The sequence below is a fragment of the Daphnia pulicaria genome, chromosome 6 (genome assembly GCF_021234035.1).
Source record: "Daphnia pulicaria isolate SC F1-1A chromosome 6, SC_F0-13Bv2, whole genome shotgun sequence".
Taxonomy (NCBI): Eukaryota; Metazoa; Arthropoda; class Branchiopoda; order Diplostraca; family Daphniidae; genus Daphnia; species Daphnia pulicaria.
Window position 1 is genome coordinate 19,753,723 of NC_060918.1, and position 15,851 is coordinate 19,769,573.

General features: G+C 35.7%; 1 protein-coding gene and 1 long non-coding RNA gene across 2 annotated transcripts; both read right to left on the reverse strand.

Moving 5' to 3' along the window:
- Positions 1-3,377: 3,377 nt before the first annotated feature.
- LOC124341903 lies at positions 3,378-4,306 on the reverse strand. The gene is made up of 3 exons (XM_046794860.1): positions 4,104-4,306; positions 3,814-4,035; positions 3,378-3,749 (listed from the first exon to the last, which is right to left on the reverse strand). Exons 1-3 carry the CDS (start codon positions 4,223-4,225, stop codon positions 3,449-3,451), a joined length of 645 nt encoding a protein of 214 aa, XP_046650816.1. The 5' UTR covers positions 4,226-4,306; the 3' UTR covers positions 3,378-3,448.
- An 8,270-nt stretch (positions 4,307-12,576) lies between these two features.
- On the reverse strand, positions 12,577-13,890 carry LOC124341908. Its single transcript, XR_006918667.1, has 3 exons — positions 13,412-13,890; positions 13,247-13,354; positions 12,577-13,171 (listed from the first exon to the last, which is right to left on the reverse strand). It is a non-coding gene; the product is annotated as an uncharacterized LOC124341908 (long non-coding RNA).
- Positions 13,891-15,851: the final 1,961 nt, after the last annotated feature.

Genomic DNA, 15,851 nt, shown 5'->3' on the forward strand with positions numbered 1-15,851 from the left:
GGTATCATCTGTTGGTGCATTCCTTGTAGTAACGGTAGTTGCTCTAACAATGGATGCATTAGATGCAGTTGCAGCATCTTTGGATTGCGGAGCATATTTCTCATCTCGTTTCTTCTGCCATGTACTTTGTGCTTCTGAAATAGCCTGTTGCAATGGAGTTGTTTCATTTGATCGCCCAATATTTTTCCCTTTTAAAATTGTTTTCTCATTTTGTTGTAGTTTACCACCTTCATACCCATGCAATGTTCGAATATAAATAGATCCCATGGTTTCCACCACTTCAATAGACCATTGCTTGATTTCACCATTCGTAGCCGTCCCATACAATGTAGGAAATTGTGACATAAGGTTATATAATGTACTATACAATGTTATAGTTTATAGGGGGGAGTGGGGCTATTCCGGACAACATTTTTCCAACTGTGTTCTAGTAGATATTTCTTGAAATGCAAGCAAATATAAGTATTTCTTTTTGGACCAAAATGTAGCCTAGCTTTTCTACTTTTAAAAACTTATTTTACAAACTGTTTTTGTTAATAAATGGCTTTCATATAAACGTTTTAGTTTCATTGCCTTTTTGTCCGGTTTTACCCGACCGAAGAGGCTTTTTCGGACAGTTTACGAATAAATATATTTAAAATAGTTCCGGAACCGGAATTTCATTTCCATTTTGATGGTATAACTTTTATGTTACCATAAAGTAAAGGAATTAAAAGAAATTAAAAGAAATGAAAGACAGTATAGTAAAAGGTTGTTTTCCGTTTTTATGTTGTTTTGTTTAGCAGAACCCGCAAAAAGGGGGAGGAGCCTATAGTAGCAGAAGTTATAGTGTCAGAACGGCGGGTTCTAATATTCTGTGTAGCATAACAACTAAATTCAATAATTTCATTGTGAAAATGATTCGTGTCTACAAGATAAAAAGGATAAACCACCAACTACTGATGCTGAGATAGTTTCTGCATTACTTTTGATTAAAACTAGTGATAAATCATTAAGAGAAGTTGCTAAAACAAGTGGTATTCCAAAAAGCACACTTTGTGATTATTCGAAACGGTTTCCAGACTTTTCAAACCTACCACCTGATACCAAAATTAAACCAACATTTCACCATCTACAAGTGCTCAAACCAACACACGAGAAAGAATTAACAGATTACTTGATTGCATCACAACTAAGAAGCCATGGCCTGACACCCAAAAAGCTGAAACTTCTCGTGTACTCTTATGCTGTTTTTAATGGTATCCCAGTCCCTCCAACTTGGGTGCAAAAGAAAACAGCTGGAAAAGATTGGTTCACTAGTTTTCTAAAACGAAACCAGAGGCTGTCAATTCGTAAACCTGAAGCAACGAGCCAGGCTAGGGCAGCTGCATTTAAAAAAAGTCGTAATGACCGTGTTGAAGGTGGATGAGCAATATGTGACGCACAAGTTTGATGCAGATTCAGTTTTCAATACAGATGAGACGAATAACCCAACTGTAGTTGAACCAGCCAAAGTAATTGCACAGAAAGGCACTCACCAGGTATTATTTCTCGTTCAATTTGTTTTTCTTTTCTAAAGATTAACATATTTAATAATTTCAGGTTCATCAAATGACTTCTCAAGAAAGAGGTGTAAACGTAACAATGTTGCCCTTCGTAAATGCTGCTGGAAAGTTATTCGGTGGTGTTTTTGTTTTTCCACGTAAGAAAGTTAGCGAGAAAATGAAAAACTTGCCAGAAGGTTTTATTGCACTAGCCCACTCTTCAGGATGGATGACAGAGGAAAACTTTTTTAAAGCTCTAAAACATTTTCATTCACAAGTTAAAAGTAGTAAAGAAAAGCCTATATTGTTGTTCCTCGATAACCACATCAGCCATATGGGTTATTCGATTTGTATTTTCGCCAAAGAAAATGGCATAATTCTTCAAACATTGCCCCCTCATACTTCTCATGCTTCACAACCATTGGATAGAACTACATTTGGCCCATTTAAGTCCAATCTTGCAGATAGTCACTCGGATTGGATGAGGGAACATCCAGGTCAACGCATTTCAATTTATGAAATCCCTCTTCTTTCAAAACCTGCTCTTCAACGCGCATTCACTGAGAAAAATATTTAAAAAGGGTTCAAGGCAACAGGTTTATTCCCTTTTAATCGTAATGCCATTCCTGACAGCATGTATGCTCCTTCGTTAGTAACTAATTTTCCAGGTATGCAAGTTGTTCCATTACATTTACTCCTATGTTTATAAATTAATGTCGACTTTACTACATTATACCTACAGCGCCAACTAAGGTTAATTCTCGTCAAAATGGTCTTACTATTAGTAATACTATCCAGCATCTTCCCATCTAAGGTAAGTTTAAATGTATTCTAATGACAAGCAACGTTATTAAACTAAAATCCCTTTTTACAATTAATAGTAAACCAAACATTGCGATTTGAGATGCCGCCTTCTATAACTCAACAGCATACCACAATGGCAACACAAGATCCTCCAAAGAGTCATTATTTATTGACAGTTTCATCAGCTGGACAGTTGACGTTGAGTCCAATAAATGTTTCACCCGTTTCTCAGCTACAAGAAAGTCGTTCTTCTGAAATTACGTCATCTAGTCCTACGCCAATAATTCAGACGGAACAAGAAAGAACAACGTCAACTGGGTCACCCTCAACAATTAATGAAATGTCTTCTCCTACCTCAAGTTTGCCTAACCAGCCAAACCCTCAACTACTGCTAACTACTCCAGTATCATTTCGCGAGCCTCATTCTTTTCGTCCACACGATATTCTCCAATTGCCACAAGTCGCACAAAATGGGCCAAGAAATTCCAATCGAAATAAACGACTTGGGGCATCACGTTGTTTGACCAGCTCTCCAGAAATGAAACGAATTCGAGAGGAACATGAATAAAAGGAGCGCAAGCTAAAAGCAGCAGAGAATCGGAAGTTAGCCAAAGCAACAAAAGCAAAAGCAGTTGGTGGAAAAAGGAAATCAAACAAAGTAAACAATGTGGAAGAGGTAATCAAAACTTTTATTTGTTATATTTTTCAAACCAATGATGCCTTTCTTTGTTAACTGTATTACTTATATAATTTTCAGGATCAAAACTGGGAAACGACACTTGCAGTTTCGAATCCACCGCAGGGAAAGAACAGAACCTCCAGAGTGCTGCGGTACGATAAGGAAAATGTGCCACCAATCAATCTAGTAGAAGAAGAAGAGTACCTTCCGAGTGAACCACGTAATGATCCAGTTGTCCCAAGAAGGGAAAGAATAACTCGAGCAGTAAAGCAAAGCAGAATAACTAATGTATGAAGTCGTTAACCTTAACCATGTCTTTTAGTGTTTGTTTTCGTGAAAAAGATAACAAAGAAGGTTTCAATACAACACCATTAATCGAGATAACATCTCTTGTGTTTTTATTTCCCTGATCAAGAAATCAATTAATGTTTCAATCGGTGACTCACACTGACTCACCTTTCTTCAACAAAATCTTTTGCAACTTAATTGGAATTTGGGAAATAATAGACTTTACATAACCATCTTTTTCAGTTAAAGAAACAAATGTGTTTTTGATTTCTTCATAAAGATCTTTTTCACTGTGTACACGCATTTCTTGTTCGTCGAACTCTGTCAAGATTTTTGAGAACACTGCATCCATTGGCATCAAATCACCACTAGCTGGTGGCCAGCTATCCAGAACAGACATTCTTGGATTTTCTCCGAGCCATTTAGTAACTTTGAGACTGCTATAAACTGGATATCTAAAACGATAAGAATTGTTTTATATTAAATGAACATGAATTTTTCCAATAAACAATAGGCTACTTATTGTGAACGACTGTAATGGGCTCCACTGTTGGGTAAGATGCCATCACCTCCAAGAGAAAATTAATATATTGCTGGGAGTCAATCCGGGTTTGAACTTTACGAATAAGATTGCATCCATCCTCATTTGGTTGTGAGATGCAACCAACCACGGAAACCCTGCATGGTATATTGGTTCGTTGAGTACCAAAATATGAAGATATTACTCCTTTGCAATCAAACCTGGCATAATATTAAATCGATTAATTTAAAAGTATGTATTTGAATAAAATAAATAGAATTAAGTATACTTGTAGCGATGTTCGTTGACGTAAACTTTTGACAACCAAAATGTAACTGGCTTTTCACGAAGCTTTGAAGAAAAATCCATTCGTTCCTCTTTCTGTGAGGTAGAGATAGGCCACTGTGCCATCTTTCAACAATGAGCTCGTCTTATTCTATCTGTATAAAGAAATCAATTCGTCCAACACAGCTTTAGAACACTTGTCACTTTTCACTTGACGATTTTTGTCAATCACGGAATATTCCGCATCACGTTTTTTGTTAAAAGCGAAATTAGGCTCCACCCTAAAGGAGGGGCTTAGCAGGCCAAAAAATCAAAAAATTTTCGTCCGGAATAACCCCGCCAATATAGCATTCCCATTCTCGTTAATTGTGAATAAACGAGACAACAAAAAATTTTAAAAAATTTTAAACTTTAAAAGAGAATTGAATGGGCATTTCAGTAATATATAGATAAACTAGATTTAGAATTTTTTAAATGTTCAAAGTCAAAATTAAAGCAGAACACAATTTTTTTGTATTGGAAAAACAAGATTTTCTTACATTACTCTAAAACTAATTATTATTTTTTTACCAACTTTGGCATGCCAGTACCTAACATGGTTATGCATCACTTGGTAAAAAATTATTTCCGTAATGGATTTATATCAGGGCGATAAGGCGGTTGTCCGGAATAGCCCCGTCTGAAATAGCCCCTCTCCCCCTTATTCTACTTTTTAATAATTCATTTTTTTTATGTTTTGCTTTTTTCTGTAACACACGTCCAGCTCGGACTATATTTTGATAATGGATAGGTTAGATAGATTGATCTTATTGTTGGTAGACTAAATACTCGAAAATAAAATACACAGTCTTCTCTAACTTCATATTCAGGTTCTTCAGGAAACTGAACTTGTTGATACACCATTTTTGTAACAGAAACTTGACCATGACGTATTCGCTGTATACCATCAAGCATAATACATCCGCTTGGAGCTTGACGCAGTACATTATGCATAATCGTATAATCCAATGGATCAATGACAGAATAGGGCTGTGAATGCTCTCTGTCTTGAAAGAAACTACGAAGAAGAATATCGGTGTTACCCATACTCTTCCCAATCAATTCCAATCGTTGTGGATGCATCTCATCATCTGCATTAAAAAAACAGAAAATATCTGTCTGTAATTGTTTTGCAGCACAATTACTATTGGTAGATGCATTCTGTTTCTTATCTGTTATCAAGATACGAATGGGATAGGAATAGGATACAACAGGAAAATCAGTTGTTGAACTACAGCTTACTACAACTTCATCTGGACGACGAGTCTGATGTTCAAGCGCATCCAATAATCGCAGACAGTGTGAAATATGCTTTACAAAACATGGGATGGCAACACCGATTCTCATATGGAGTTCTCTGTATTGTTCCTCCTTTTTAACATGATGAAATGTAATTGCATCTGTAATTCGATAAGTTACAGAATTGTAATAATCGCTGTGAAATTGCTCATGATGTACAATATGTACATAGGATAATGCATTAATCCATGTACCAATACATACATCTGCATTAGGATGTACTACTTCTGGGTGCAAATGTACATAGGAATACAGTTCCTTATAAAGTGTACTTGTTAGGACAATTCCTGCACCACTATAGAAAAAATCAAAGGTTGGTGGATGATGTACATTTCCAATGGATGTCATGGTGGTTGGATCATTGGTTATTACTAATTGCTGCATACGATCATGAAATACATAGATATCATCATCAAATATAATCATATAATCATATAATTCAAGTGTCATATTCATAAAGAAATCAATGACTTTCTGTGATTGTGATTCATGATCATCCTTTGCAGTCCAGTGATAGATACGCTGCGTAGGATCATGAATATGCCCTAGATAATAGATATCTTCTACCAGGTTTCACGCTGCCATACAACTCGTGTATTCCATTAGGATTCACATGTTAGAATGACGTATGCAATTCGCATTGCCTACAATTATCTACTATTCTTTACATAAGCACTTTTTAAAAAAAAGTGCGGCAAAAAGATTTTTAAATATACCTCACATGCGGTAAAATATTTGTTTGCCATTCCTTTGTAAAATAGCGAATCGAATCCTCAAAGTTTGCACCTGGTGTAAATGCAATCGGTCGCCGTTGCCTAATATATGTCATTGCATCCTCCATCTTCATCCGATTATTTGCAATTAAAAAGAATGCAACTGCTGCTGCACTCCGTTGCATTCCTGCCATACAATGCACCAAGATCGTTTTACCTTTATTATATTCACTCATAATTTTATGAGCAATCTCTACTGACCACAATGCCATATTACGTATTTCCTCTTCTTGTAAATTATCATCTACAGGAATACGATATCGAACAGGAACCATAAAAGAAAATGGTAGATTTTTGGTACAATTAAATACAACTTGAATATTTCAATCATGTAAAAAGCCTTCATCCACAGAAGCTCGGACATTGCCAAGCCAAAGACGTGGAACAATTTCGTCTGCATTATTTGATGGCATCGTTTACCTCCTTTATCATACTATTTTATTCTGTTTTTATATTCTTGATTGTTTGGTACTCCATTTATTCTTCCGTCTGGCACTGTATTTTTTCTTCCATTTGGCACGTACATTGTCTAAACAAATCTTTTGCAGTATCAATCTGTTTACGAATGGCAATGATATCAGGAAACCCAAACCGAAGTTGCTTTTGTGTAGTAGACCACGCATAGAATAGTTCAATCAATTGTACTGCAAGATTGTGGGCATCATCTCCGTTACGTCCTTCTACCGCGAATAATACATAATAAAATGACGTCATGTTTCATCCATCAAATAAGGGTTCGCGTAATGAATTCTGAAATACACCAATGATATGCTCATTACGTGCGGGATGACAACGGGGGCACATTCTTTGTTACTATTATATAATAATGATCTAATCAATTTTATATATAAAGCAAATGAATAGTAGATAGAGTAATGAGTACAATTGCAGCCGTCGGCTGGGTAGATCTCAATCATATATTGGATTTATTTAAAGAAAATCGTAAGATAGAATGGCTTACCTTATATACTGTTAATCAATTATTGTTAGACAGAGAGAATCGTACAACGTTTTGGCATCGCTCTAAAGAATCCCAATTATTGATTCAAATGCTACGAAAACGTGAAACATTGGATAACAAATTGAATGATTCATTACATATATAATTTACAATGCCATTAACACGACATTTCTATGAATCCGATGAAGTACTATCCACATTATATTATTGCACTAACCGTCGTGATCTATGGGAAACGGAATTCTGGTGCAACGAATGCTGCATCAGCGGATACAGCAGTGAAGCCATTTCCACTCTCTTTGAATCCTGGATCCTACAGCGTGTCCCTTTCTATTTACGATGGCTTCTTGACGCACACACATTGGCTTCACAGACTGTAACTGATAAAATGATTATGAAATCCACCATACAATTAAGTAGTTACGCAGAATGGGATAATTCATTGGTTGCCATTCTTCTTACTCCAACAGTAGACCGCGTCACACCTAAAACACCTCCCTTTATTCAAACAACTGATCCAAACCTATTATATTTATACCGTGCCTTATACCAAGGAAAAGCCCGAAGTGCTTGGGCCATATCCAGAAAGATCCACAATGTATGGTCTGTATTACGAGAATACTGATATCTTGGAACGATATGAAGACCTACTCGGATACAAATCCGATTCGTATGATATAATCATTCAATGCTGTGAAGTTCTCATGCTGTGTTTATCCGATAGTAAACGGGTCGCATCCTTTCAGGAACGGACAATTTCTAGTCGTAGTTATAGCATACCTGTAGGAAGAAAGGCAGCACGACGTTACAGTATTCCGTCTTTGGCATTGTATGGAACACGCCGAGGTGCAACATTATGTACTCAATATCATGTAAATGGTTTATATGATATTGAGAAAGGAATAAAAGGATGTCCCTTCTGGGATGATGTATTGCAAGAATACCAACGCAATGGAAAGTGGGTATCAGATGATGCGCAAACCGCATTCTATGATCTGTATGATATGATATTTCCCGATGATATTCCTGATGAATGGTCTAAAGATGAAAAGATGAAATCGCATGGCCAAGGACTTTTACATGCTGGTGAGACCATGACATTGCAAAAGTATGCAAATATACACTTTATGAAACCGTGCCGATTGGCACTGAAACGTGTTCTACTAGATAATGTATGTATGGGAACAACCATCACGGATGCAATTGTATTACCTACAATGGATATTGTGATAACGCCATTGAAAAGACGATATATAATTTGAAAAGACGATATGTTATCTAACATATCTTTGAAAAGACGATGTATAATTTGAAGAAAGACGATATGTGATTTGATCAAAACCGATATATTATGGACGAGCGGCATTATTATTTTTCTTTGTTTTTCGTACAGACTTTTTCGGTGATGCTTTTTTTGTTGGTGATGATTTTGTTCCATCAGCAACAACCGTTAGTTTACCAGTTGATCCATCTGCTTTACATTGTCGATAGGTATCCACTCTTCCATCAGGATAGGAAATTGTTCCTGCACCATAGGCTCGTCCATTTCTGAATTTACTAACACGTACTGAACCTTCTTTATAGGTAACTGTCCCATGTCCATCTGGTACAGACTCCTTAAATCCTCCAACATAGGTAAATTCATTGGTTACAAGTGTACCTTGGCCATGATATGTTCCATGCACACATTCTCCTGTATATGTACCAGCATCTTGATTTGCTGTTACTGTAAATGTACCGGTTAATACAAATCCATTAAATATGCCCGTAAATGTTCCATCATCCGTTGTAAAGGGTCCTTGACCATGCGGGATTCCATTTGTACATTGTCCTTTATATGAATTTCCACTGGTATCATCAAATGAACAATGTACGCATCTTTGCCATCAGTACCACACCATCAATGTCAATGTATACACCTGTCTGAGGTGCAACTTCCTTCACAACTTCTTTCGTATACCGAACTACTTCTGCAATGAGCGCAGCCTCTGTAAAGTGTAACGGATCAATGGCAGGAATACAGTGATAAATTAAACAATTAAAATCCATAAAGAGCCATGCGACAGGATGTGCGTGAGAAGATACTAATCCATGCACACTGTGAATTAGTTTTTTATAATAAGAAGGGATACCCATGAAGTACTACATATTATATTCGTAATAATGCTTTAGATCTATATAATAGAAATAGAGATGGCCGATCTATGGAGTGTGATAATTGGTACAATTCTACAACTTGGAGCATTAATGCCAGAATCTGTATTATTTTGATCATTTCTTCTTTATTTTATTACACTCAATAAATCATTTGGAGTATTTGCTATTTTTATTGTGGAGCTTATTCTGTCGCATAAGTTTTTATCATGGATGTTTACTCAAACAACGGGTGAGTCCGGACATAAAGACATAAAATGCTTTGCGGGATATAAAATACCGCGAACAGATGTACAGCAAATGGCACCATTGCATCAATATCCATCGTATTCATTCTTTTCCATTACTGCAATTGCAACCTATCTAGGTCTATCAACAAGGGAATTTGAAGATACCATGAAAACAATGGGACCACAATGGGAAGGTCGTTCCTTTTTGTCCTGTATGTTTATTATTGGTGTACTTGTTACCTTTTTTATTGTTCGTTTAGCATTCTGTGATGCACCGACAGAATTAATGATTGCATTCTTCGCAGCAATTGCATGTGGTTTTCTGTTTTTTAAACTAAATACAATGTTTTTTACGGTAGAAGCAATCAATTTTTAGGGCTTCCTATGATTGTTTCTAAAAATAAAGAGGGTGAGACTATTTATGTTTGTTCAAAGTAGGATATACAGTCCCCTCCATAAGTATGGGATCACCCCGCGCCGTTCCATAAGGCGGCGTGTATTTTTCTAGTTGGTTTTTCGGGTGGTAAAAAGTGAAAAAATGACATAAATTCACAAAACTTGGAATTTATGTCATTTTACCTCTTTTGTTTTGTCTGAATTTTTTTCAGATTTTTTCGTTCATGGGATAGGCCTCTAAAAGTGGCTCCGAAAGTATCGGATCACTCCGACGCCAACCATGTTATCTTATGACCCGAACTTGTTTTTCACATAGCTTTTTATATATTTAATTTTTAAGAAGGAATTTTTATTTTCAAACCGTGTATACACTACCCTTTCATAAACTAACTGTGAGTTTTGCATAATGATCCGAATTTTTTTCGAATTTTCCCAGATTTATTCGTTTCCCGAGTTTCTGAAATCAGAGACTGCAGAAGACTTCATTTACGGTTTACAACCTCTATCAGCTGGCGTAGGCAGGAAAATTAGTGTGGTTTCTATACACCACTGGCGCTCTGCTACCTTTTTTACTTAAGGGGCGTATAAAAACGACACTAATTTTCCTGCCTACGCCAGCTGATAGAGGTTGTAAACCGTAAATGAAGTCTTCTGCAGTCTCTGATTTCAGAAACTCGGGAAACGAATAAATCTGGGAAAATTCGAAAAAAATTCGGATCATTATGCAAAACTCACAGTTAGTTTATGAAAGGGTAGTGTATACACGGTTTGAAAATAAAAATTCCTTCTTAAAAATTAAATATATAAAAAGCTATGTGAAAAACAAGTTCGGGTCATAAGATAACATGGTTGGCGTCGGAGTGATCCGATACTTTCGGAGCCACTTTTAGAGGCCTATCCCATGAACGAAAAAATCTGAAAAAAATTCAGACAAAACAAAAGAGGTGAAATGACATAAATTCCAAGTTTTGTGAATTTATGTCATTTTTTCACTTTTTACCACCCGAAAAACCAACTAGAAAAATACACGCCGCCTTATGGAACGGCGCGGGGTGATCCCATACTTATGGAGGGGACTGTAGATGGATGAAGTATGGATATAGAAACGACATTGAAAGATATTATATCCGATGTAAAGTTTTTTTTAAAAGGAGGTGTTACCACATTACCACTAACCATTGGTGGATCAATGCTTATTATTGGGTTATTTACTTCAAATTATGCTATGTTATTTTTTCTTCTTGGATTCTTATTTGCAGCACCATTTGTTGCATGGGTGATCAATACAGTTACAGCATTAGTACCAAATAATCCATTTAGCGTATTATCTACTGATATGTGTCGTTTATCAAGTCCATTTCGAACAATGGCAAATGCTCCTGCAACAAAAGAAGTGCGTGTTGTTTCGGAATTGCTTGCAATGGTTCTGTTTTTCTTTGGATACATGGGATTCAATGCATTTCAATTGTTGTACATTTATCCGAATGTAGATGGTCCAATGGACGATTCTACATCAGGTAAGGTGTCTGCACGTAAAACACAGGCATTTATGTCACTTCTTGCAATCGTATTAGTATTAATATGTGTTATTATGTTTCAATTAACTTCAAATTGTGAATGATTCACTGCAACGGCCTTTACAATGGTTATTGGATTTATTGTATCGAGTATCTTTTTAGTAGGTGGTGGAGCATGGTATTATCTACTTAGTTTAGTGTGTGAGAATCGTTTATCGGATTTGTTTGGTATTGCAAATCGATTATTAGGTAAAGATGCTACAAAGAATGTACCTGTTGCTTGTGTACATATGCCATAAGGTATAGCTAGTGTTGTGCTTTTAGCACAACATGTACCCTATGCCTTAAGAACCACGTAGCAATTTAATCGTATTTGCATTAGTATGATTTACCATGATACACCGAATGACATTATTATGAATACACATCATGATGTCATTTTCAATCTCTTCCCATAAATAATCAAATATCATTTATGGAGGATAGACGCCACTAAAATCAATAAAAATGGCCTTTGGTAGTCCATTGTTATGGAACGGCTTTAATTGAATACGTTGAGCAGCACTGTCAATGCTACTACATTCCCATGTTTCTACTGTATCAAATAATTGAAGAAATACCCATTGTGATGGAACATGATGATCACGTAATGTATCATTATCGGAATACGGAACAATATATTGACGATCTGGTTTTCCAGTAATATATTGCCATAAGGTGGATCCATCATATTCTATCATAAATGTTGTAACAGGAATGTCATGGAGAAGAATAGATGTAAAAAAAGATCCCAAGGAGGGAAGTGCAGGAGAAGAACTGTCGCGTTTCAACCGAATGTAAATGTATTCATTGGCTTCTACTGCACATTTGATGAGTTCAGTAATGGCATGTTCAACTCTATAATTTGTGCTGAACGTATGACTCAAATAGTATGTATTATTATCCATACGATAACGGAGATCAAATAGACGAACACCTAATGCAAATTGATCTTTCAAGGAAATATCTTGGGTTTGGGCCCATAGCCAACAGATGCACATGCATTCATCTTTAGCAACACATGCACAGAAATCGTGTGATCCGATAATAACCATCTATGTGTATAACACATTCAAAAAAAATCATAAAAACACTTCATTTCAATAAGGAATCGGATGGTTCGTTGAATATCGATATGGGAGCATGTACCTTGTCGTATGGCTAATGTCATATGTTGTTGTACTAATGTAAAATATTCTTTAAAGTGAAAGATTGGTTCGTATTCTGTATATTTTTCAATAGGAAATGATTCTTTTCCTAGTCGTTGATTGACTTCATTGTGAAGTTGAAACAACCATGTACGAATGTTTTCTTTTGTTACTGATCGGATCAGATGAGCATTCCAATAAGCGGTATAATGTTTTTTACATTGTGGACAGGGAAGAGAATATCGTAGACTTTGAAGTAGTCCGATCCAAATTCGTGATTCTTCCTGTGGAAGTTTTTAAGTTGTTGTGATCAAATTTGTTCACATGCACTGTGAAGGATTTTCCATAAGGCAGGACCCCATTTTCCATTGGATGGACTTTGAACAGGTGGAACTGATCTACGAAACATTACTAAGAGTGTATACTATTCTATATACAAAATGTACACATAGAATAGGATGTCAAATAAAGATATGATGGAAGAAGAGGTTGTATATGAAGATGATGTAGATACACCTATGGAAAAAATAACAATTGATGGAAAATCAATGAATGATATACAGGCAGCTGCATCTATGTCCAACAAAGTACCTTTAAACGAAGTACCTAATAACGGAGTACCTTCAAACGAAGTACCCAATAACGAAGTCGTATATAAAAATAATATATCAATGAAAAATAATACACCCAATGTAGTACCTAATAATAATAATAATAATAATAAATTAAATAATAATGTACCAATGAATGAATTACCAGAGATACCAGAAGAAGAGGAAGATGAACAAGAAGAATCATATGATGAAACCTTAACAAAACCAGAAACAGTATATTTGGAGAAAACATTGAGTTCATCTCAGATTAACCATATTCTGTCCCGTGTTGAACCCCGTGTAAAAAAGCAATACCATTTTCAATTTAAAAATGAAGAAGATGATACTGCCTTAAAAATGCCATGGCAAAAATACAATTAAATGTACTCTATGATGAAATGAAAAGCCATGCAGATGTGCGACTCATTCCCATTGGTCATACAGGTAAAGTTACATATGGACAGGAAGAGGGTAGAGTTTGTTGAAGTAAGAGAATTAACAAAGTGCTGATAGTGTTTAAACTTGTATGAAGTATTCGAGGAGATACAAAAACACGTCCATTGTAAATCAGAACTGTCAAGTCAGAGTGAAGGTGTTACTAAACAGCAACCGAAGAAGACTATAGATAGGTAGCCTCACCTTCACAATCAGCGCCATTTGGTGGCTGTTACAATACAACATATATGATTACAGATTACACTTATAGGGTTCATCATTAAGAAGATATGTACATTCAATATCTGGATTGAATATGATTTCCAACAGAGTTCATTTTATGTTATGTGATAAGGATAATGTAGGAAACTCAGAAACATATTATATTCGTTTATACTTTTTTCCATCACGTAATCCATCCATTCAACAAACAGTTGTTGATTTTTTTACAACAATGGGACACAATGCAATGGGACACAATGCAATAGGTCAAAATGGAATGACTAATAATAATATGAATACAAATAATCTACTAGAAGAATCTGCTAAAAAAGGTAAGACACCTAATTATCGAAAACGAGTCATACCTCACATTACATCTCGTAAACTTATGACACGTAAACGAAAGAGATCTGTAAAAAAATCTCCTATGTCCTATAATAATTCATATAATAACAAGTCATATAATAACAAGTCATATAATAAGTCATATACTAAATCGTATAACAATAGTCCATATAACAACTCATATGATAACAAGTCTTATAATAATATAAACTCATATAATAGTTCCTATAATAGCTCATATAATAACCAAAATAACTAATTTAAAACAGTACGATCTTCCAAATATAAACCATACAAAAAACGTAGGTATACAAAGCATACTGATAAGAAGCGTACCCATAAGAAACGTGCCGATAAGAAGCGTACCCATAGAAAGCAGTATAAACATCGTATACAGTACAGATCATAACAACTATATCATAAAAATTGAAAATACAGAATGATATATATAAAGGAGACAATTACAATTGAAATGAATGATACGCCTATCAAACAGAACTACAAAGTTCCTCGTATGTTATGGGAGAATTTTAAAGCAGTTCTGTTAGCACAATAAAAAAAAATACATTGAAGAACTTGCAAAAGTCCTAGAAGTAAACCCAATAGAATTACAGAGGCGTGTTATGCCTTCTGCAGATACCATTAAAGTTGTATTACAAGATGCAGAAGAAGGTGTCTGTCAAGCCTATGTTCAGAAAGATGCTCTTACTGTCTTTTGCAGAAAACCAATCTATTATCATTCCAGATTCTGTGCAGCACATACAGCTAATCGCTTATTGGTAGAAGATGGTAATACTACCGTGATACAGAGATTAAAAGATATTGAAACTGTCCCACCCATTTGGGCACTGAATATGGATATTATTACGTCAGCAGGACAGAATATTTGAAAAATTAATCATAGTACACAGAAAATTAAGATCTATGTACTAGATAAATGAATAAGACTAGAAAAGCGAAAAAAGAAAAAACAGCTGCTGTTGCAGTGTTTCACGGAGCAGTAGAAGGTGATATGGTCATTTTGAATTGTAGACAGGGTGTACGAATAAAAGCAACATTTACCGAGCTACCAAAAGTAAAACATGGGTTCCATATTCATAAAGCAGGAGATTTACGTGGCGAAGGCTGTAAGGGTGCTTGTGAGCATTATGATGTGGGGAAGCATACACATGGATCTTATACTTCGAAACAACGTCATACACGTGATCTAGGAAACATTGAAATGAAACACAAGAAATGTACACAAACTTATACTGTTAAAAATACTTCTGTCCGAGACTTATGGGGACGTTCTATCATTGTACATGCAGATGAAGATGATTTGGGAAAAGGTGGATTTCCAGATTCAACAGCAATAGGTCACTCCGGAGCGCGTATTGCTTTTGCAATTATTAGACGAGGATTATGTTAGAACTAGGTTAGAACTGTGTTAGAACTGTGTTAACTTATGGTTTGTTTGCAGATTTTCTAGTAGATGATCTCGATCTACTAGGAGATTTTCTACCAGGTGATCTACCACGTCTAGTGGCAGAACGATTCGGTGATCTTCTATCAGGCGATCTTCTACCAGGTGATCTTCTACTAGATCTCATAGGAGATCT